The following is a 25,037-nucleotide window of genomic DNA, read 5'->3' as shown; positions in this document are numbered from 1 at the left end:
TCACTTTAGAGCACAAAAAGGGAGTGGAAATGTTGGAGGAACCCAACACAAAGGTGCTGGGAATCTGTGTGAACTCTGAAGTGCTGTTTCACTGTTTTAAAGCCTTTTTTTTCCCCCCCCTCCGCTGATACCATTTGATAAGATTATAGATATGTAAATCTAAGAAGTGTTAATGAACATGGATGCAGTTCTCATTTGCCACTAGTTTTGTCTAATTATGATCAACATTAGATGTCTTTCAATTAAAAGAGATAAGAAATTGGAAACATTTAGAACTGTTTTAACTGTTTTAATCCTCTGTTTTAAAAATGATGGCATTCAATTAATTTTCATCTGATCATAATTTTCTCTGAGTCTCAATTTTTTTTAAAATGTACAACTATTTGAAGTTTTCTATATCCATCTGAAAGAAACTGCAGAGAAAGAGGGCCTTCTTTCCCCAAATTTAGTTGATAAAATATGTTTTTACAGTTGACATTTTCTTTAAAATGGGCAAGCGAAGAAATTAAAAGGTTTATCTGCAAAAGAACAAAACTTCAGGTAACAATGAAAAAAATGACCTAGAGGATATGGAATTGTATCTTTTTTTCTTACTACCAAATTAGATTCAAAACCATTCTGTTTAATAAAGACAAACGCATAATAGAAAGGCATAGAACTAGCAGCTTAACAGTCTTCAAACATAACAGAATTGATATGAATAATTAAGTTTCATTAAGTATTTAAAAAATGTATTTCAATTTTGCTTTATATTCCCTTCAGATCAACACCTCCAACATTCACTTAGGTTTAAGAAAAAAATGTACGTAACATTTAGGCTGCCCCAAGAAATAAGCAATGACTTTGTAAAAGAACTAACAAAACTCTCACTTAAAATAGTTTGAAATAGTCTTAAGCACAGAAAATATTTAACAAAGAAAAAAGGATGTTTCCCATGGAATTTAAGCAAGTTGTTGGATGTACTGAAAATAGGAGATTCAGTACTCAGAGGTAGCTCAGTAAGAGTATTTGCAGTGTATTGACTACTTGGCATAGATACAACCACGAAGTGGAAGAAATAACTCTATGCTTGAATTCGGCCTGTGTATTACAAACAAAAACAAAAACAAAAACAAAAACAAAACAAAACAAAAAAACCAACACCCTCAGCATTTTCCTTGGGCTTACTCCTTTGCCATTTAAATCCAACGGAACAATTCACAGATTTCAATGGGATTGGGATTAGGTCTTTACATGCTCTGAAAATTCAGGAGAGATTTAAGGAAACAGCACAGGGGAAACTGCCTGGCACAGGGGCTGTCTGCTCTGGTCAGGTTCTTAAGCACAGACAAAGGAATTTTGACACATACATGCAGCTGATTTCTGGTTAGCCTACTTAAGAAGGGGGAACCTTAAACTCGTGCCGAGAACACATGTGCTGTTCTCTCTAGTTACCTGTGGGGCTGGCCCCTCGGTGGATCCAGGCATGCTGTGCAGGGACACACGGGTCCGTACTGCGAGCCCCACGGGCTCCCACACAGGCTTGCCGTGCCCAGTTCCATTCCCCTCCGTGGAAAGAGGAGATTTCAAAGCATGAACACATCACACACTGTCATTATGCAATTTCCTTACAATTGGTGATGATCACTGTGAATAAGCTTCACTCTCAACCCCTGGTAATTTCTGATATAGGTGGCAACAGAGCCACTTAGCACTGGCCATGGGTTAAAGCACTGCCGATTGGTAACAAACTTAATTTCTTGCCGTTAAATTAGCAATAATAAACTAGATAAACCAAACATGATTTTTTTCACTAAGGTAAGGGGATAAGTTGCAGGTGCCTATTCTCATAGAAAAGATACCGGCTTGTGTAAATATAAGTAGCGATATCAGTGCTATGATAATTTACATCTGCTGAAGATCTGTTCCAAAGTGCCTGCAGTTAATGGTGCAACTCAGTGCAATGTTAACTATGACACGCAAGACACTTCTGCACTTAAATCAACCCCTGTTTGACCTATTTCTTTCATTCCTTTCAATGTCTTAATGCACAATTGCCAGCACAATTTTTGCAGATGGGTACATCTCAAGAGCCCTGACTAGTGCACCCTTCTGAAACCTTAATCTCCTGGATGACATATGGGACTGGCTCTAGGTCTAAGCATTTGCCTGTGTTTCTATTTACTTGCACAAATAGTATTTTATATCGTCTTTTTTTTTTATTTTTTAAAAGAGTATCATTACAAATAGCAATACTTGATTTTTTAAAAAAGTTCTCATTGATTATCAAATTAACTAAGATAGTGCTCCTTTTTACTATAAGGATCCCTTTAATTGGCAAAAAAATAATCTTCAACTTGCTCATCTGTTCAACTGCTATTCGTTACCATGTGGCAGTATAAAAAACTTAGCTTGGTTTACTACAATAAAGATTCTGTTTAAATATAAGCATCCTAAATCCTGTCACTGCAGGTTTCTGTGCATTGCACTGGTGGAAGGAAAAGGAGAGGAAAAAAAAAAGTGTTCTTCTGGGGTAAATTAAAAAAGATGTCCTAGCTGCAAACACAAATACTTCACTCATAACCCAAGCACCAGACCATTTCTTTGAAGAAGCTTATGAGGCATTTAAGATATACAATGGCACAATATCATACAATGGAATTGAAAGAATTTTCTTGAAAAAACATTAACTTTGAAGGAATGTCTAGACAACTGTGTCAACAAATGCAAATAATTCATGCTTCTCAGCTCCTATCCAATGGATGGCCCCATGCTGAGAATACACAAACTCAGAAGAAAAAGGCATGTCACAGTCATATGACTAGGGAGTGTAACAGAATCACACACACAATTCAAGTCAATCGTGAAAAAAATCCTTCAGCAAGCTCTTCCTCAGGGTAAGCCAGCAGTGGGATAGGCTGCTGGTCATTTGGCCAGTTTGAAACAGAAACTTAGAGCTGCTGCTGAACCCTGGTTTCAAAGCAGGGGCAATGGAAGAAAAACAGCTCGTAATTAGGTCCATTCACTCAGTTAGAAAAATAAAAACTAAAGGACTCCAAAATACTGTACAACCTCTTGCAGTAACCATCAAAGTGGCTTCTGGAAACAACATTTTTGCCAAAAAATGTATTTGTAAGGCACTTAAACAGGTATCTTTTTAATATATATATGTATATATAAAAATAAAATATGCACTGAAGCAACATTCACAGATACCCAGCTGTCTCATTTGTCTGTGTGTACAGTATAGTACATATATACATTCACTGTGACACGGGCCACCTCCATCGTTATACYTTCACGGGTGCTTTGGGCTGCCTGGTTAACTTCAATGCCTGTGAACAGCAAAGAAAAACAGTCACTTTTTTTACACTCTTTTAAAAGAAAAACCAGAACAAAAAGACAAGCTCTTTATTTTAGTAGCAACAAAATGCTCTGTGTCCTCCTGCAAGGTGGAGAGGGGAAGCAGTGGGCAGAGGACAGACCACTCCAGGGTTCGTGCTGATCTGGGCTTCATAATGGCACTTACTGCCTGGTTGCCCCACGCAACCTCCTCGTGTGGAGGTAGCCTTAACAAGGAAACAGCAGGAACACGGCCAGAGGGCTGTGGGAGCCCAGTCTCAGATGTCCTTTGGAAAGCAACTGTTGGGACCCCACTCAAAAACACACACACACACACGCACCTGTGGCACAGATGCAACAGCTTCTGACCTAGTTAGGGAAAGACTGTGAAAAAAGCCTTGGCAAGAGCCTCCTTCGATGTGGCTCTGAGCTTGCTCAGGGGATGGTTACTGCTGCAGTGGTGAGTGTCAGGCACCTGCAATGTTCATGCCCTCCTTTCAGAGCCAAAGCCCACCAGGCCAGAGATAATCTTATTCCAGGTGGCACCTGGAGTGCTTTAGCTTGACTTCCCTCTTACTGCATACTTTGACACTGAGGAAAGTAACCATGTGCCTTTTAGGAGAAGGACCTGGAGGTGGAGAGTGGTGGGTACCTGCAAGGTTGCAATTAGCCTTTAATGTGGTAGGAAGCCCTGCAGGCAAAGAAGGGGAAGTAGGGCGGGTGTTACCCGAGGGTCACCCATTCCCTAGGATATTTCTGCAGCTGCTATCTGCAGTCTTGCGAGGTGCCAAACACCCTGCTGAGCATCATGCAAGGACGGCATTTTCTGCAAGCAGCCCTGGACCTGCCAGGGAATTTGGACAGAGTGGGGAAGTTCCTGACATTTGTAACCTCAGTTTCCCTTGGCTTTTGGGGGGAGATGCCCTGTCAGACTAACCTCACTCAGTGGGTGAGAGACTATTGTTTCTAGAGGACTGGCTGAACAAACAATTTTCAGTTTGAGAGATGAAATCTGATGAGTCTTCTATTGTAGATATTAACCTTTAATATTGTACATTTAAAGCTTGTAAGCACTACGTGGAAAATACTCTAACACAAATGTAAACTCTTAAAAAAATCCAAACCTTTAAAAATAAATAGGCTATATTCCCTTCAGAAACACCAGCATTCAGAAACACCAGCATTTAACTACTGTTAAATCTAGCCATTCAAGATTAAACTTTGGGATATTATTCAGCAAGAGACTTTGGAGAGAGACATCCTTCCACATCTTGTTTGTGGAAACAATTTTTACTTTGTAGTTTGGCAGATTCTGCTTGCCATATTTACAAACTAGAAATACCTTAGCGTAGATAAACCTCTAAATATTTAAATTCAATTTCATACAAGCAGATCACATGTACTTTCATAATTAAGTAAGAATGTCACTGCAGCTGAATACTGTGACTGGATAACCGCCTCCCTCTGCAAGAGAGATGCCAAAGTGAAGCCAAGGTGTTTAGAGAAAATAAACATCAAGGGTGATGATGACATGTTTATTTTCAAAGCAGGAGACCATTATCCAGTCACAGCCCTCTATTATACTTATTGCAACTGTACCAAACCCAACCTCATTGATTCTTTTAAAGAGTAATTAAAATAACATTTGTGAATAATACAGGAGACCTAGTGAAGGAACAGTTTCAACAGAGCAACGATCCCCCAAAGTAGCTTTACGGTTGCATTACAGTCTGATTAGCACAGAAGGCTTATTTGATGCTTAATGAATAAGAAACTAGCGCTGGTGAACCTTAAATCTCTCTAGTACTGGTTGGCTTTCCTGATGCCCTGCTCAAAGGCTGTGCTAATGTGCAGCAACTAACAGCAGCCCCAGTAGGGCAGCAGAGCCCTGAGGATCAGGGACACCTGGACGAGCTCCAGCCACGGTCCCTGTTTTGGCAGCAGGAAGCAGTGAGATGACAAACAGAAGCCAGCACTGCGGGGACTGCTCTGTCACTGGTGGTGTCAACTGCAGGCTAGCTTTCTGCTGGGACAGCACAGAATTTCCCTTATACCATCTTTAATGTCTACTAATGTCTCTTGATAATTTCAATTGAAAAAAGATATATTTTTTTTTAATTGTCATGACTTTCAGACCAACAGAGTCTCAAGAAGTGATATATGATATCCACTTTTGGATGTTGAGATGGATATTATCTTCACAAGATCTGGGTACCTGGGCAGCACAATTCCTGGAAAACTGAAGCTTTCCAAGCTTTTTACAATTCAGTTAACTGAAAGTGGATTCCCACAAAGTTACAGATTTGGAGAATTTAGCAGTCAAGTTAGCAATGTGACTTCCGTGGACTGAAGCTAATAAAATGACCTCCTGGTGGTCTGGGCTGCAAATTGGAAACATGGGAGAACTTTTTAAAAAATGTCTCCACTGACAATTGGAAAATGCAGAGTACTGGTGGAACTGGGCTTCCTACAATATATGTCTTGACCTTCACCTTGAATGATTATATATAGGTCACGCAGCTGCCACAGCCACTTAATCCTTATAGTCTCAGAACATTGAAGGCAGCATTAAAACCAGTTGTAAGGACCACCTTTCCATGAGATGGTTACTCCTCTTCCGAGAACTGGACCAAAGCCATTGCAATTATTTCGTATAGGTGACCAAATGGCTGGCAGATGTGAATCCTCTCAGTCAAGTAGAAAGCTAAGTGGAATTTGAATCACTGATGTCACTGCAAAAGGCTCTAGGTTTTAGACTACAATCCTACCAGTCATCCCATGCTTTGGTTTTTGGTGGGAAACACACTCTCACAGACTTCTTGCTGCCATAAAGGGTAGCCAAGTAAAGAAATATTTGAAAAACTTAGTTCTCCTTCAGTTCCCAAAGGGCCCTTGCTTTGCCCAGCTCCCCAGGCTCCCATACCAGGGCACAGTGGACATCTCCCCAAGACAGGTCCAAGGCTGTCATTATTAGTGAAGGACTGAGCCATCCCTATGGAGCATAATTTGTACTTGAATGCTTGCTCCTATGAATAGAGCTAGCTGTAGATGTCTAACTTCTGCATCTGAACTTGTTGCAAAGCCAAGGGAAAAAGCCCGAGGTTTTTAATTTCAGGCCACTGTGACAGCAGAGGTAATGAAACAGATAAATTGCTTCCATGGAATCTACAAAAAGGAACCTGAAGAATTTCGACTTATGTTTAGCTGTTTTTTTTCCTCACAGCAGTCTTTCATTCCACATCTGTAAGAGCAATTCTTACCTTTTGTCTAGAAACCATCCAAGATTTTATTGTTGGTACCAACAGACTGCCAAGAAGAATCTGAGCAGGATGATAGATGAGTAAGGGGACGGAAATTAAGGACAGGTGCTCGTATCCTGCAAACACTATCTTCAGCATAGGAATCCCTGCAGGCAGAAAAACAGGACACAGATTCTCACCTCACATTTTGTGCCAGGAATCACAGCAAAACATTTTATAATGCATTGAGATTTCACCAAAGCACCCAAAAGGAAACAAAATTAAGACTCAGGTGTATTTTCAAACAAACAGAAGAATACAGACAAAAATTCCACTGCAGATAAAGCTTTTCAGTGGAAAAAAGTAAGGAGTAGGGGAATATCATAGAAGATATTTTCTATTATGTTGATAGTTGTCAAACTTCTGTGAATATTTGATGTAAAATACATTCTGCTACAGCACAAGGCTTCTGTATACTCTTTATTTGCTACTTTCTCTTGCTGTGCTATTTCACCACCCTGCCCAATTCCTGCTTGCAACCTTTCCTTGGTGTTTCCACCGCTGCAGAAGGGTTGTGTTTTGCTTGCATACTCCCTGCTAGTAGGTAAATACCAGGCTGCCTCACACGCTCTGGCCTATGTCTATGTTTCAGAAGAGAGAGAACAAGACAAAGAAAAGGTCTAAGAAGTGAAAATAAGAGATGGTCAAGCCTACAGAGAATTCAGGGAACAGCTGGAGCATGGAAGCTGCCACATGTTGGAAGACTCTGTTTAAAACTAGAGTTTGAAACTGAGTTTGAAACTAGAGATAGACTTTTTCCTACAAGCTTGACTTTGGAATTATTTGGCTGATTATAGTAGACCTTTTCATGCATAATTTTCCCACCTGTTGAAGTGACATGTAAGATTTAATTTGATTTTGTTCTGCAATAATGAAACAGATTACACTTACTTCAAACACATTATTGTTCAAATAACGTTTAAAGCATGGAACTTGGCTAGCATGCTCCACAAAGCACGTGTGCAGGCAAAGCTCCTTAACAATCTCTGCCTCATCCGACCAGACGTTTGGATAATCACAAACACGAGTGGCTGCTATACCCCAGGAGGGGACATACCCACCTGTCTGCCTGATTTAAATGTCATTCTATGAGTCCTCCACCAGCACCAACCTTGCAGGGAAGCAGACTAGACAGTTTTCACAGAGCTCCTCTGTGCTTCTCCTTTCTTAGCAGCCATAAAAAGCTGAGCTGTGGCACATGCCCTCTACCTCCCAAGCAGGACAGGTATATTTCACTTCTCAACATCCTTCCAGGTCTCCCTTAATAAAAGGTGCTTCCTCCCTAGGTGAGGAAACAACTAATTTGTTGAATATTTACTACTCCACCAGTGCACCATTACTCCTGACACACATCTAGGCCTGCAGAGTTCTTCATGGTGTTTCCACAGCACAATTTCTTTAATTAATTTAATTAGCTTCATCACATTAAATCACTAACAATCTAGTCCCCATTACAGTAGCCTTTACTTATGTGGGTATTTCCAGGGAAAGGCTAAATCAAATAAAGATTTGCCGACTTAATATCAGTATTATTAAATAATTATCTCTAAAAAATTCATCATGGACCTACCACCAAAACAATAAAGCTACTTCTTATTTATACTCATTTCTGAGACACGAGAACAGATAGTATTTGGATAAAAATTAAATGGGCATTTGCATTACACTAAAGAGTGTAATTTACTTCAAACACCCATCATACTGTTTTGGTAAACAGATAATGGTTTTATTATGTGTTTCCTAGTCTGAACTTCAGGCCAGCGATACCTTTTTTTTATTACTGCACAAAAATAATCTAGAATCTTAACTTATAAACATGCTGTGTATATGCTCTTAAGGACCTGGGATTTTGGCAGTGCAGTTTCATATGCAGGTACAAAAACTCTTCAGTAAATTGAACAGGACTTGTACAGAGAATCAGAGAATGCTAAAGTGACTAACCCAAGACTAACCCAGAAAACTAAGGGCAAAGATATGAACAGAATGGACTGAAAGTGACCGAGATCGTCTTTAAATTAATATACATGCACTGGAATAGAAGGGGAAAAAAAAAGTAAAAATCTAAACTAAAAGGTAAATTTTCTCTAGGTAAATAGAAGGCTATTTCAGTAAACTATGAAAAGAAAATTAAAGTTGTCAAATATAAATACAAAATACTATAATTAGTATGACAATATAATTAGATCACCACATAGAAAGAGCTTCTTAATTCACAGTTTATTTAAATATATGTCACAACAATAGGTTTTTGTGAGCCACTTACATGCAATTAAAGTTCCTATTATTTACTAGGAAAACTAACTAGTGAAAAGCAGTAGTAATGTTGTTTGCAGGTAAGCATTAGTTTAATGAGAAAAAGCCTCGTAAAAAGCCTTTTTCTCTTTTTATGTGCTTTCCAATTTCTGTAATTGCAGTCAACATGCCACACTCTTGGAAAATATTTCTTGACAAAGATCCACACATCGCTGCCTCAAATACTTGTGTCAGGAGCGGTATCACAAAGCTAAGCAAAATAGCGTTGGAATCTTTTTTAAAAAATATTCTCTAAATTTTTCCACAACAATACATAGTAATCTCAAGTATCAGTATGATTGCTAATGCTTTCCAAATGCCTAACATAAAAGACACAAAAGATTTCAGTTATAAAAGATTTTTTTTAAAAAGTGTGTGAGGGGGGAAAAGCCAGGGAGGGAAAGGGGGTGAAACCTAGTGAGAAGAACAGCCAAAGGACTGATCTAAGTCTTGACCTGAAACATATTTTCAAGATGAGGTAAAGATCCAGTGTTAACAGAAGCTGTAACAGAAACACTGATTGAAACAGTGACATGAACCAGTGTTGCTATAACAAAACTACGGAAAACAAAAAAGAGAGAGAGATGGGTGTAGAACTTTCCAATAGACAGAAAGGACTAAGCAAAAAGGACCAGGTTGTCTTTATTCCGGGCTGGCCACTACTTTCTGGCTCATCAGTTATAGCCCATTGATTCCAGTGCTAATGGAACACGATAGGGCTGTACTAGTCAAGCAAAATTTTAAATCATATCAAATCACATATAAACCAAACCATATCATTAGCTTAGTTACAATTCTCTTAAGTTTACTCAAAGTAACCCAGTTGCTCCTTCTTTTTCCCAACCTTTGCAAGCTGAAGCATTAAGGTGATATTCTGCATTCATGTGAATAAATAAAAATTATGTTTTGATTTCACAGAGTCACTTAATCTGGCTCCTCTGCACTTGAGGGTAATGGCACTGACTCTGTGCGTCTTCATCCTGATTGACACTGAAAGAGGAACACTGGCACTATCAGTTTATATACATGCACACATACTRTGCTAAGCTTTAGGGCTGCTCTCGTGGCCCAAGGACTCACAGGACAGGCACCCAACAAGGTGCTGAGCTGCCAGGGTGCTTTGAGGAGCCCTGTTGCTGGGAGGGGGGCTGACCAAGGCGGGCCCCACTTAGGGCTCTGCTCCGTCCTCCCCTAAGGATGAGGAAACAGGTGAGTGAGAAAACTGCATCTCGCCAAACTTGAAAGGAGGAGCAGCAGAAGACTTGGATCACTCCACAAATATCCCTTACAAACAAGCTCATTGATATTCTAAGCTTTTTCACCCTGAATTTCTCCTGCTTGCCTTTAGTTTCTCCCTCATGCACCTCCTATCAGTGCTTACCTATGTTCCCTCATTGCACTTTGGCTCTTGCATTCACAGGCTCTCTTACATTTTCTTTCTCTTGTTTTCCTCGTCTTCTCTGCCCCCATGCTCCGTTCTGGCTTCCCAGGATCTTTGGTTCTGCTCCCACTTGCAATAGGGTAAATGGTGAGGACTTCCACAACATAACTGAGCTCCCAGCAGGCCCACAGTAACAAAGAAAAGTGGGGCAGGCYGGGACCAGGAGTATAGTCTCATTTTCCTCCTTCCACATAACAAGTTAGCACACCTGAAAAGCCAGCAGGAGCAAAGCTGCTTCTCTTTCCTCCAACAACTGCAACAGCGAGGAGCGAGAGCACTGCTCCCGAGGTCTGCTGCAAGAAAGTCCTATTTGCTCCCTCTTGCTCCAGAGTGCTGCAGCTTGGCTCCAAGGCTGTGTTTAGCCCAGGCCTAAGGCCACTGCTTCCCAATAGCGCACTCAAGTGAAAGCTGTTTATCCTCCCTGCAGCTTTGCACCCCGTGCAACTTCCCACATCCCTGGCTTCCCTTTGCTACTTTCACATTTGGTCGTCACCTTTCTAAAAGGCCCATGAAAATATTATGCTGCACTTCACTACATTTAGTTAACAGTAAAATAATAATAATAAAAAATCCTAAAAGATTTGAAGGTATTTTTAAGAGAATTTAAATATAGGACTCTTTTCATCTAGCTATCACTGCAGTAATATAAATGAAACAAATTAATTTTAATGCTCCGAGGTACTGATTCTGTGTCACTGTGGCTGACAGGATCCAACTAGATTTTATGAGATGGCATTTGACTTTATGGAAGTGAGCACTATGCACGCATTTACAATTTTACAGGGACTTTAAGCTGTCATGCTGAAAAATGTTTATAAAACATTAATCAAAAAATGCCTCTTTAATACAATGCATTGTCTGAAAGATGTTAGAAGGCACATATTGTAAATGGATTCTTTTTCTGACTAAAGTAATTTCTACCAAAAGCTTTTCCCCATTGCTATACAAGTACACAGTGTGGAGAGATAAAGAGCACTTTCTCAGCACATTACTACCTGATCCAAACACTTGGGAAATCACTAATGTACAGCATGCCATATTTCCATGTCACACATGACACATTTGTCTAAAATTATCCAACAGAGTTTGACACTGCAGCATATTCCATAGCAGAGCTTTCAACTGACATSTGCCAAGTAAGAACTTCAAGTAAGAGCTTTCTTCTTCTAACAAGCAAGTAAGGGTTTTCTTTTATCCTATACCCACGATGGAAGTGATAAAACAATAAGTATTGGAACTCAGATTTTTTTCTACTTTAATATGTTTATTTTATGCTCTCTGAATTTGTAAGCTTCCCTCAAAGCAGTGTTTCAGCATTTGCTCTTTTCTATCACAATGCAATGGATTCAGAGAACTTAATAGAACATTTTTATCACCATCAAAACCTGGGCCATTATCTCTCTCACCAAAAGTAGAATTACTGCTAGATGCTCTACTTACATACTTTATGGTATAGGCTTTTCCCTCTTAAATGTCTGCATAACAAACAATTTATCTTAAAATTTTATTGCTTACATTACTGAAACACATTTCAGATCACAAGATGCTGCRGCATTTCTTCTTAGAAAAAGAGGATTAGTATAAAACAAAGAGGTCAACACTAGGGCTATGGAACCACAAGTCATTCAGGAAATCAGAATAAAAAGCAACTGTCACACAMGGGCAGTGAAAATATGTAAAAGAAACACCTTAGCCAGTGCTCTTTTCTACTCATCTTTATCTTCCAGAAATCTCAATTGTCACAGTCTCCAAGTGTAATATRTAAGATGAAGCAGCCGCATGATGGCAGCTTCTCTGACCCCCTCGGTGCTACTCTGTCTTTCTGAAGGTTCATCTCGGGGGCTGACGTGAAAAGAACATTAGTAGGTCAAATAGCATTTTTTTTTAAACTGAGAAGAAGACTRTCAATGTGGGCATATACTGCATTAAACATTGTGCCTAAGCTCCCAGAGCAGGGKTTTTTTTGTACTTAGCCTGGCAGAGACAGTGTCAAAAAAGTCAGACACTTGGTGTCCGATTGGGAAGGATCTGCTATATTYAGTATTATACGCAGCAGTTGAGACTACGTTCCTCTTCCTGCTTGCCCAGTGTGAAGATTTTTGCTTAAAATATTTTCATTAAAATTAGACTATTTTCTCAGCGTATTTTCCACATTTCAGCTCAGTTTTAAATGTCAGGGAAAGAAAAAACAGGCTAATGAAGTGGTAAAAATAGAAACATCTAAGAAGGTTTTAAAAGGGACTGGTGAGAGATTAAAGAAGCCTGGAAAGGCTGCAGGGGAAAACTGCCRAATGCAGGGCAATCCTAGGTCAGTTGGAAAGTCTACACAGATCCTAATCTTCAACATTTTCACCTTCATCCCACTCATTGGGAAAGGTCAATGATTTACTGGAATATTCAACAGTTCCTTGCCCAAGACTAGATGGCTTCCTTTAAGGCACTAGAATTATTGGGGATACTCTGTCCTGAATCACTGAGGAATGTGATTATATCCCACTGGCCATACAGCTACACTAGGCTGCATGAATTGATGCATGAGGTACTRGCTGCCTGAGAGCACAGTGAGTTCTAAAAGACTAGCCTGGTCTAATATATGGATAAAGAAGTAAAAGGAGGATGGGAAACAAGGAATAAGGTTCTAACTTGTGTCCTRACTTGAACAAAAATTTAAAAAAGAGAAAATCTAATATGCTTTGCACATTTTTCCCTAATCCTTCTATTCTTTTTTAGTTCTTCAGGTAACTGAAATCAGGAACTGCACAGACATCAGCTGTAACTGTGCAATGTAAGCACAGCTACTAGGAAACGGCCCATCTTGATACCATCAAAATTTTAAGTAAAGAAAAATGAAAAAGATGGGAGAAAGAGAAAGAACATACAGTTTGATCTATTTCTGGCATTTCAGAAGGTGCATTCAGATTGGAAGTGATGTTTAATGAGCAACACACACAATCTCACCAGCTGCTAACGATGAAACATTTAACACCAACAATCCAAGACTAGTGCCTTCGACTCCACAACACCTCATCTGTCTGACAACACCACAGTAATAATTAGTTAACAGGGCATTCGAGAATGAATCGAACCACCACGAGGCATTTTTAAAATGTGATTTATTCTTTATTTGGGACCACAGCACCAGCATAGGAATGCAGTAAGCCTACTGTAGCACTTCAGAGCTTTCTTTATTGCTTGGATATCAAGTCACTCTTCACACAGCTAATACACTGCAAGCCTAGGATAACTTCTTCCTTGTAATTCACCAGCAATATCTAAGCTTGTCCACACAAATGGAATGAAATCTAAACACTTCCTCTCTTTCTCTATAATTCTTTTAGCCAATATTTTCTGAAGGTTTAATATGTTAGACCCACAAACTAAATGGAAACCTGGGAAAAAGACCGATGTGCTAAAAACATGAAACTGAGAGTTTATTACTGTATTACTACACTTTCCACACATAACTGATGCTAAGAGCTCTCTCAGCACAAAAATTTTGAATGTGTGGATTTTGATTCTATCTACCATTAAAAAGGTAGTTATAAACGTGTTTGATAACTGCCCTTATATCTRTAAATTCAAGAAGGAAAAGATTATGTTCCAAACCATTCCATCATATTTTTTAATTAAAAGCCTTTTTTTCTCCTGAAGACTTGAAGCAAAGGAAAAGATGAAATAAGAAATTCATTATAGATGGTAAAACAAGAAAACAATTACTTTTTTTCATAAGGAAAAACAGTTTTTTTCTTTCAGGAATACTAATATAATTTTTTCCTTAATTCCCTTCCACATGGATTTTTTGATGTAAAGACAGAAGTTACAAAGCCAGAAAAGCTTCACTGTCCCAGTCATATGAGGAGACATTTTGAAATAACAGTGTCATTTCATTTAATCTGTCTCATCTAGAACTAGAGAGCTACAACTTCCCATCCTAAAACTCCAGGACTCTAGATGATGTGCATGCAATGAGCAATGACTCCTATCTCAGATTCCAAGACCAGCCTACAATAAAATTGCTCAATTGTTAATTTTTGGTGGTTTTACTGCTTTTTAACATCTTTGCACCCACTTTTTTTTTTTTTTTTTTTTTTTTAAGTGTCTGGAGCCAGCAGCTCAGACTGGCTGCCAGAAGGTGCACTGAGAGCAGCACATGTAGAAGCAAATCTCTCAGGGAGACCCAGCATCATCTTCAATACTCAACAGCTTTAGTATGGGTGACACTTGTAGCCTCTGCCAGCTTGAGGTAAAAAAAAAACCTTGAGTCATGTCCAAACATGGATCTTCCCCAGGGTAACCTGTCAGCTGTCTGCTGAGTATAATGTAGCTTCTTAAAGCAGATAAATTAACTTTAACTGTTTTTGGTAGAGAGGGAGGGTGAGGAGGGCTTTTGTGTCATTATCATTTTACAGCTGGATATGTGTGTTTATTTTTTTTATTGTAAAGAGGTATGAGCTTGCTGTCATTAAAAACCCTGCAATCTGGTTTTTAATGTCTGATCCAATTACGTGTACATCTGGGAAGACACACAACCAAATAAATAATTGGAGAGGTGCAACTCTGAAATGACAATTGTTATTCATCGATCTCTTTCTGCAAGTCAAGATTGAGAGATGTAAACTTCAAGTGAATGAGATCTCCTGGGTGAGATTCTTCAGTTCAAACACGGTAAACAACTGTTGTCCTCTGATGCACATTTTAGTACTGCTGGAGGCAAACTTTCTAAATATTAATAAAAAACCTACTACTGGCAGAGTATACAGATGAAAAGGAAGCCCTGGGAGCTGGTGCAGAATTTCTTACCACATTCAAAGCGTAATCAAAGAACCATATGTTTCAGGTCAGAAAGGAAAGGAGATTCCCCAATTTTCTCTAGTATTTCCCCTTCTGGAATCATAGAGAGGTCAAAACTCAGTAAACTGCAATATAGTAGACACGCTACAAGTAAATCCTGTGATAAAAGAATAATAGGGATTCATGTACTCTGTGACCAAAAGCACCTAGAAAGCTAGAACTCATTTGACTCAATACTTCCTACTTTCAGATTGGCCTGCCAGTAAGCGTGGCCCCTTGGACTGATCTGTTGCAAAGGAGACCTAACTGGTGAGTGCATGTTTGCCTAGCCACATATACCACCAGCAAGGGGAAGAGAAAAATAAAATAAATGCTCCAACACAGCCTATCCCAGCGACCACAGCCTACTCAGCTTCACTCCTCATGGGGACTTCCCTTCAGGTGAGTGGGGAGTTTAATGTTACAGAAATGCTGTGCACGTACAACGTGACATCTCAGCATGGGTGGGTCAGGTAGTCTGTGCAAGTARGAAACTTCTTACTCTTTGGCACAAGTCAGGGTACACACTAGCCCAAACAAAGCCTTCAGCAGGCACCTCTTCTTTCAAGCATATTCTTCCCAGCAGATTCCCTTCTTCAGAAGCACCAGTTTGAGGCAAAGTAGTAGCCAAATGATTTTCACTTGCATCGCTCTGTCAGATAGGTGAAAAAATGAAACCGAGTCTTGAACATGTAAGRAAACGTAAGAATTCAAACACTAATAAGAGTAGGAAGGGTAACATGATGCCAGCAGTAATGTCTCTTGCTCAGCACTTACAGGAAAACTTGGAAGTTGAAAAGATAGCCTTCATAAATCATACTCTAGAAAACTTTGGGAGAGCAGTTAACCAGGATTACTTTCTAGATCTCTAGAGTACCCCTTCACGTGCTCAGAGCTAGCCAGGGTAAGTGCCTTGATGAACCATTGCCTCGAAGGCAATCCTCTGCTGGGGAGCAGGCCAAAGCCAGCACGTTTCAAGAGTACCACAGGTTTGACAGGGCTTGGCCTGAATATCCACTTATAGCGAGTAACTCAGCGCCAACTTTACCTTCTTTGTGTCTCTTACAAAATTATCAAGAAATACTATCTTTTAAAAATCAGGGAGATTTAATTCTAACATAAATTAGCACACTTCAACATTTTGCTGTCTAAAGAAAAATGTGAATATCACCAGATAGTAGATGTTTACTCTTGATTAGCACAGTATTCAGTGAGCTCAAGTACTTGATAAACCAGAAGAAGCCAAAACACAGCTAATACTCAATAACTGTGATTTACGCTGTGCAAAAATGCTATTTACCCCCCAAAAACTGTGAAGAGATTTCTATAAAAAACATGAACAAACTCCAGGCAGTTGTGAGCAAGCTGGATGTTTTTGTGAGCATGACAAACACACTGTGCAGCTGGAGATCTCAGAGAGAGAAAGGATGAGCTGATTAATCTGTGGCCTAAATGTCTGAGCGTAGAAAACTGAGTTGTCTGTGAATCCACTTGTGCTTTACACTAGGCTTTTAAGAATTGTTCAGGTATAAACTATACATGCTGCATTCATGCAGTAAGAAGATTAATTTAAAAAATGTTGGCTGAAATTAATACAATTATTTTAAAGGAAAATGAGAACTTCGACCTTTATTTGCAAATTAATCCTATTCCTTTCTGAAAGTATTTTGCACACTTTGCAAGCTTTGCTTGCTTTTTTTTTTTAAGAATTCAATGACAAAAGAGCTATTATATTCTTAAATCTAAAGGAGAAAAAAATGCCCTGTGCATCACAAACAATACCCTAATTTATAAGTTTTCTTTTTTCTTAAAAAAAAAAAATGCTGTCCGTCATACTTACAGTGCTGATGCTTGTACTTATGGTAGCCAAAGTAGGTTGCAATAATCCATTTTCTGCTTGTGAAATATTTTTGCATAATAATTACAAAGACCTGAAGTAAAAATATTTTTGGACAATTCTGCATTTTATATTTCAGTTGTAACTTCCAGCTAGCAATTCACTCTACAAAAAATTAAAATAGCCTTCCACACCTGACTGCAACTTTTGTGTAAGTGCAAGCAACAATGCTGCAGTATTTTTTTTAAGGTGAGCCACACTGATAGCTTTGCACTTCCTTGAGGCCTCTTCTCTTCTCACTGAATGRACTCCAGGGAATGGCATCATGTCGGGCTTTCCAGATGGATTATGTGAAGCCATAGCTCAATGTCATTTTCAATAGCAAGGCTCATAATTAAAGGTCAAATAGTCACTTCATCTGCAATCAATCAATAGAAGAAGTACTAATACTAAGTACTAATCAATCAATGGCAAATGCACTAATAAAAGCCATGCATCAAATGTCTGCATATGTGTGTGCTCACATGTACTGTGCATATATGTGAACAGGGAGAAAGAGAGAAAAAGAACAAAGTGTGGGCAAATATGCCAGAGGCCTTTGTGCGTACTGCATTTATCCACACTACTTGTAAGTTTACAGCTCGTTCCTCTTGTTAAATGAAATAAAAATAAACATTATTTTTCTACATATGAAGTGTATTTCAAAACTTCCAAAGCACCCATCACAGTTCAAAAAATACTAACTTGCAATCCTAAATGAGAAACACAAAGGTATGTACCCTGCATAATTTGTCCTTACACAAACATGCCCTGCACTCTGATCTGTGAGACAAAAAGTGTGTCAACTGTTCTGTCTACAAAATAAAACCCAGCATATGGGAACAGCACTCATCTCCGTGCAGAGCAAGCACTTATTCATGGATTCAACAGTGGAAGTGGCAGTTGGCCTCATGAGCATGCACTGCATGGGAATTAGTTGGTTTCATAATATGGTGTGGGAGAAAGTGACTTATAAAAGTCTTCTCATGCCTCTCCTATTACCACTTCTAAAGCTTTAAAGCTGTCAGCGCTTCTCCCACTTTTGTCGGTGCCACTCTGAGTCCCGCAGGGAACGGACCAGACGTACCTATCGGAGCTTCACCTGCCAAGTCGAGAGAAATCAATTCCACAGTGCAGGAAGAAGCGTTGGGGGGTCATTTATGTTCTACCACAGACAAACAAGCAGATCTCTACAACGGGTATGAAACCAGGCCCTGCGCGGTTTGGGCTTTCAGGCATTGTAATGACAGAGAGAGAGCAAAAACCCTCCGCGCTGTGGGAGAACAGAACCTTCCTCCTAGCGTGGCTTACAGTAAACACCTCTGGACAAGGAGAAATGTGACAGAACAACAAAAACAGCGAGAGGAAAATACCTATGTCTCTTCTTACTTCCACTGAGATCAGGGCAGACAAGATAGTGCTGCACATCCATTCAACTATCATTTAGAAATAGCTGATCCTTAAAAATAAAYTACATCTATTCTGCTTCCACCTTCAGTGAAAGAACACATGCTAGTGGCTTTTATATTATCAATTCAGGGGCAAACAATTTTATAAAACCAGCTCTTACCTCTTCCTAGCATGTTCCATGCACCTACACGTTTAGGTAGCAGTGTATATTTATGCAGCTCTATTCCTATACAGATCTGTCATTAGTAAGCACCAAATAGAAAAATATTGATGACCTCAAAACCAACTAGCTTACAACAACAGTGGGCAAGCTTATGTTGCACACAGAAGAGTGGCTGGCCCTCAGGCTTACTCAAGATGGGTTCCCAGGGACTGCCACAAAGAGCGTTTCCCATCAAGGATGATATGTAATTTGTGATGTGCTGCTGATGGCCACCCACACATAGTAGCAGTCTGGAGCCTCAAGAAAGCTTAGATGAAGCTCAATCCCAGGGAGGGAAAATAGCAAGGGAAGCAGGCCCCATGCTCTCAGGAGTCTGAATGCAGGCACTTAAGGAAAGGCAGTGCAAAACTGAAAAATCTAAAAATGACAGATTTCTGGTAACCTGCCTCCTGGGAAGCAAATTGCCTTCCAAGAGTCACTAGCTCTTCAGGGATGAAGGTAAAGCAGTCTGACCTGAAGGTGACAAATTGAAGTCTGTAGACAAGAAACAGTGCTACAACATTGCACTCTATCACCAACCTCTTTCATTTCGGTTTGCACACTTAGGTGTTCAAGAGAGCCCGTACTAGCAGAGTAAAAGCATGCACCACCAGAAAGAAGCTGTAGAAATACCTGAAGTCAGGGTGGGTAATGTATTTTTGTCAGTGCACGTGGGGAAAGAATTCTACAAAATGAAACATAGATCCAGTTAATTAGACTATAGTGAATCAGACAGCAGCAACTTGGGAAAAATCCTGCAGAAAAGTCAAGCAAGCTATGGACACACAACTGGACTCTTATCAATGAGAAAGTAAAATATAAAAAAAGAGGGCTAGCAGAATAGAAATGCACTGATTCAGCTGTGTATGTAGAACTTGCAGGTCAAGATGAGCTATGGGAGGATGCTTGGTAGAGCACATGAGAGAGACCCAAAGTCCTCACTTTTCACCAGGTGAAAGCAAGCCCCTTCAAGACGTAAATATTGAAGAAAATATGGTTCTTTTCTGAGTGTCATGATAAATGGCATTCACAGAATGCCCTGAGTATAAAATTATTTTCATTAGGAAGGAAGGATGCTGTAAAATACAAACAGCTTCTGTTCTACAGCATCCCGGATGTGTCCTAGGTTTATATGCACTATCACTAAAATTTTAAGTATGGTAGCACGCTATGAGATAGATGGAGGAGTCACTTTCCATAAACACAAATGTAACTGTCCTCCTGATACAAGCTCRTTTATTTTTTGAGGCTTCAGTTTTATAGCACACATGGCTGGAAAGTGTGTGCTTTCCACTCAAGTGGAAATTTAATCTATCTTCTGCTCCAAGGCAGGGCCAAACTGAGCTATCTAATTCCTAACTGAGGTTTGTCTACAATGATGAGATTCCAAGACATCAGTAGGCAACATATTCCAAAGCTCAACTGTCTTCACRTAAGACGGGTTTTCCTGATTGATAGTTTAAATCCTCCTTGTTACAGAAAAAGTCCWTTCTTTCTTAAGGTCCACTGTGAATAAGGTAATTTCTACTTTGCATCAAMTACTAACTCTTATAAAATCACTACTGTATCTGAGCTCAGACTTCTCTCACCAATCGCAATTTTTTGACTCTTTCCCATGCATCATGTTTTTGAGATCTATGATCACCCATGTCGCTTTCTTCTGATCTCTTTCCAGTTGGTCCACATCATTTTCAAATTGTGGAGTCCCAAATGTCACATAGCGACATGAAAAAACATAATATTGTCAAGCCATATCACCTTTGCTACTTCTCCCCAATCCTCAGGACCTCATAACTTTGTGTGAAAGGAAATTAGACCGGCTTGATACACATTTGACAAATCTATGAGACTTACTCATCTGCTTTCTCCAGCAGYGTTAAAATTATTTAGCTATTGTTTCAGTAGTTTTCTAGCAAGCAAAGTTAAACTAATTGGTTTGTAATTCCTCAGCCCCTCCTTGACACTCTTTTGAAAAGAGCAGYTGTGGTTTGCCCTTTTCTTGTCTTCCAGAAACTACCTTCCTTCCCACAGATTTTCAAGGTACTTGGTAATAATTTGGCGGCACAGGACTGGCTGTATGATCAGTTTTATCATATTAAGCTGACTTGAAAACATTGCACCTAAGTACTCTCTGACTCCTTCCCCTGTTTCAAGCCCAGTTCTTACCTTCTTTGTTATTAGCACCAGCTACGTTAATCTTTGGCAGGCACTACCARAGAGCTTTGATAAGGCTAATATTGTCATATATGCTTTACCAGACACRTGTTTTCATATTTGAAAACCAATAACAAAATATTCAAGTTGGAAACCTTACACTRACAGAACATAACAGGGATGAAGCACTATCGGGTGACTAAACAGGACTCTGATTTAGTGGTATGCTGTGAATTTCCATCAGAACATCTTATTATCACTAAGGGATTGTAAGTGACAAATGTCTCAATACTGTTTTGATGAATGAATTCCAATAAATAAAACACTGTCAAAAAAAAAACCTACAGACTTCTTAAACACGCACATTTTGCTCATATTAAGGAGAAGACAACACTGCTTCTTCGTGATTTCTGAATAGATCACATGTTTTGATTCTCTCTTGTCCTAGTTTTGAGACATAATGTCATTACTGTGGGACTATGCAGATATACCTTAAATTGTTTTCAGGAACAAACATCAAAAATTATCAATATTGGATGAAGCAACAGAACAAAAACAGAAAAAAAAAACATTTTCCCTAAGTGAGACGGTCTTACCACATAATCATTGAAGTCTCAGGTGAAAAGACCATGTTGTCTCGCCTTTAATAAACATTTAATTCCGCTATGCGCAAACATGAATATCTTGTTCTCTCCTCCTGACTTACCCAGGGTGAGGGATTTGTGCGTGGAACAGAAGATGATAGCCACTGTGTCTGCTGCTGTAAAACCAGAGTTATTCCTAAAAAGAAAGAGTTTTAATCAGCTCTGTCAGCAAAAGCCTTCCTAAAACATTTTCGATCAAATGTAGTACTTTGAGGATCCATATACAACTTCACATCCCTTTGATCAGTTCTAGTGCCAGAAATAATTCTACCCACAAATGAACAGTAGTGTTTGTTTTTTTTTTTTTTTAAAGCAGAATTGTTTCTTGGTTGTGGCAAACTCTCTAATGAATACACTCCCTCATGAAAAGGAACTATTCTGAGCATGYTGTATATGTAGGACAACTTTATTCCAGTCAGAGTTACTTCTGCAAACATTCAGCTACATGTCAGTGGCCAGTTTGCCACTGTTAAAAAAAAGAGAACGTCCTATGATTTATTTTCCTAGTACTTAGTATTAACAAAAATGCTTCATTTACATAATTTGTTTAATCTACACTATGAGAACTACTTAGAATATGTCRTTTTCTGTATCTGCTTGAGCAAGAAACTATTTTTGAGGTTTACATGTTGTGGGCAGAAGTTTACATAGAGCAGTATCTTACTGCCCAATGGATGACCATGGTCAAAATTAGGAATAGCTTTCTGAAGTGCCAATATTAATTATACTGTTTGAATTGGCCATTACTTGGGGCATTTGGGCTTCTACAGTCGGGCCAAATCCTTTGTAATCATTCCTTACACATACTGGGTAACTTATATTAAATATAGATCTGCAGCCTGCTGGGTGTTCTAGCACTTCCCAGGCTAAGCGAAGAGCGCTGCTAAGGGAAATACCTCGGCAAGCACAAGCCACAGGAGGATGGCAGACACTCACACRAGCGACTCACTCTACCTTCGGCTAAGGCCAAGGCCAAAGGGAGCAAAGYGACTACGCAACAGTAATGTGCCACCTTCTGAGGCACAAATGGCCAGTTCTTCCTAGTCTATATTTAAAAAGGAAAAAAATATCTTTACCAAATATTTGTTCAGGACGACTATCTTTTAAGAAACTCCATAAATGTAACACATTTTACGCATACAAAGACGACTGAAGGCCAGTAAATGTATCTTGAGATGTAAAAAGTCAAACTGAGTTCTCTCTCTCATATGTCACCAGTATGTCTGCAGGGCAAATTATACCTTCAGTGACATCTGTGCAAATCCATTTTTTTCAGAGGATGAGTTATAGCAGTGATTGATTGCGATTTAACAACGCTGTAATTAACATACAAGAAGAGACAGAATTCAGGTCCTGCTCTGTTAGCCTATGAAATGTTAACAGACAAAAATGCAGTAAAAATGAAAAGAACATTAAAATGGGTTCACTCCTACCCAGGAATCTGCCCTTACCTATCTGTATAAACTGATTCATGCAAAACAAAAATATCACATATAACAAACACTCAAACATTCTGTTTCAGTACACTTGATTACCTTGTAGAGAAGAGGAAAGTCAAAAACATGAAGCTCAGTTGAATAGAAAATACTGACAAGAGAAGAGAAACAAATTAAAATTAAAATTAAACTTATGTCATGGAAGTAAAGATCATCAACATCTCTGTGTGTGCAATATGCATGTCTTTTGCACCCATGCTAAAGGGAGCAGCTTAGGCTGCTCATGTTAAGCTGAACCAAGTCAGTTCAGAGAAATCCAGTGTTCGAAAACCATAAAGGCTTTAGAGGGTGGTGATTTGGACAATTAAACCCAAAGGCATAATTATTAACAATTATATAACCAAGAAAATCAGAGCTACTACCACTGCTACACAAGATTTTCCTCAGGTACCTCCTCTGAATCAAGTATTTCTCAACCCAGTGCAAGCAGAGCAGCTGACTGCTAAATGCTGCCTGCCCATTTCTCTCATTTTGCTTTATTAGGCTGATGACATAASATCTCTTGGACACGCTCTAGCTGCTAGATATTTCAGCTTAGCCCATTTCTCCTTAACAGAATGAAAGCACAATGTGCAGGCATGATTACAATAAATATTCTCACACGTTGGGTATAGTCCTCTCCTGATGAATAATTACTATTAACAGAAGGTAATCATATACATTTAATTCCCTCGGAGAGGAAGGCTAATTCCTCTATACATCAGAGAGAGCAGCTGTTCAAGCTCAGTGCACTTTATGTGTGGATGTTTTTGTGCACCCTGAGGGCAGCTCTCCCCTCTGCAGCCCATGCGGTACCTGCAGGGCTTCTGGGGCGCGCGGAGTCCGCACGGCGTTGGCGGAGGGATGGGCAACGAGAGCAAGGAAAGGGGCTGAACGCGGCGTGGCTCCTTCCCCCTTCCCGTGCCCCATCTGTGCATGCCCTGAGGCCAATGCAGCCCGGGGGTAATGCCAGCCAAGCCAACACTTTGGATTTGACTGCAGCTTTTAACCGGGCAACAAGGCGCAGTTATTAACTACTGCCAGTGACATCTTCTGTTCTCTTACACGCTTTTCCTAAGATGCATAAATGTCACCCCAGCATGCAATTAATACTTACTTCATGAACTAAGGAAGCAATACATTGTTAATGACTTATAATTTTTTGCAACTGAGTAAATTAACTTAATATGCACAAAAAAAAATCCCTTTCTTAATGGGTATAATTCTGTAGAGCAATAAGCATGTGTTGATACCAATTATCCACTGTGCTTATTTTGCTGTGTCTAGAGTACTAACATAAAAATTACATGAAAAGATTAATCCACAGAAAAATAAATGCAGTTTCATCCCAAACTCCTTGTGCTAATTTCACTTCTGGTGTAACACAATACACAGTCAGTCAACACATGCAATGGAAGAAAAGCCTTCCTGGACTATAACATACACATTCATCTTCATAACTTTCTTATTTTTTAGTTTTATAAATATTTTAGAGGAAGAAACAAACATACAATATGTTCCTATCAGTTTCAAGGCTTACATTAATATTCTTGCAAAGAAACTCCAGCTACACACATTTAAAATAAAAATGTATATATAATGATTTTCACTGTATTGTACTATAAGTGCAATGTAGTTACACATGGCACAAATGCAGAGCTGCCTTAGAAGTAAAAGAAAGGAAAACCATGGGAGCAACCACTATACAGCTGTCCAATGACAACTGTCTAATGTCCAAGAATGTGTCTTTATTTTTTTTTTTTGGTCTAGAAGACAACTTTGCCTGTTTTCTCCAAGTAATGGTCACTGTAGYGACATAAAACTACTTCGTTCTTAATTTCTCTGCATTGTAAGTCAGAGTCTGAGATTTTCACATCCTTCTTTCTCYCCTACATTTTGGTACTGATTTAACTGCATCAGGGATGTAGACCCTCTTCAGGTGCCAATGCAAACAAGTATTTTCTTCATTTTGAAAAAGTTCCTTAGATGGCCCTGCTGTTCTTTGTTTTCTGAGTAAAATGAGCTTCACTACAAGCAACACAGTACCATTTATAACTCTGTGAAATATTTTAACACATTCAGCATTTCATAAT

At 39.2% G+C, this 25,037-nt stretch overlaps 1 protein-coding gene across 1 annotated transcript in view; it reads right to left on the bottom strand.

Annotated features, from left to right (window-relative positions):
- Nucleotides 1–858: 858 nt before the first annotated feature.
- The window catches only part of SLC10A7 (solute carrier family 10 member 7), a 123,941-nt gene continuing 99,762 nt past the window's right edge, over nucleotides 859–25,037 (bottom strand). The window contains exons 9-12 of the mRNA XM_026042598.1: nucleotides 23,005–23,056; nucleotides 21,532–21,605; nucleotides 6,582–6,727; nucleotides 859–3,314 (exon numbers count right to left, since the gene is read on the bottom strand). Of these exons, the coding sequence (XP_025898383.1) occupies nucleotides 3,270–3,314; nucleotides 6,582–6,727; nucleotides 21,532–21,605; nucleotides 23,005–23,056 (317 nt within the window). The 3' untranslated portion in view covers nucleotides 859–3,269. The remainder of the gene's footprint in view (nucleotides 3,315–6,581; nucleotides 6,728–21,531; nucleotides 21,606–23,004; nucleotides 23,057–25,037) is intronic.

Source organism: Nothoprocta perdicaria, unplaced genomic scaffold (assembly GCF_003342845.1).
Source record: "Nothoprocta perdicaria isolate Ctin4 unplaced genomic scaffold, notPer1 scaffold_31, whole genome shotgun sequence".
Classification (NCBI taxonomy): domain Eukaryota; kingdom Metazoa; phylum Chordata; class Aves; order Tinamiformes; family Tinamidae; genus Nothoprocta; species Nothoprocta perdicaria.
This window is presented reverse-complemented; position numbering and strand designations above follow the sequence as displayed.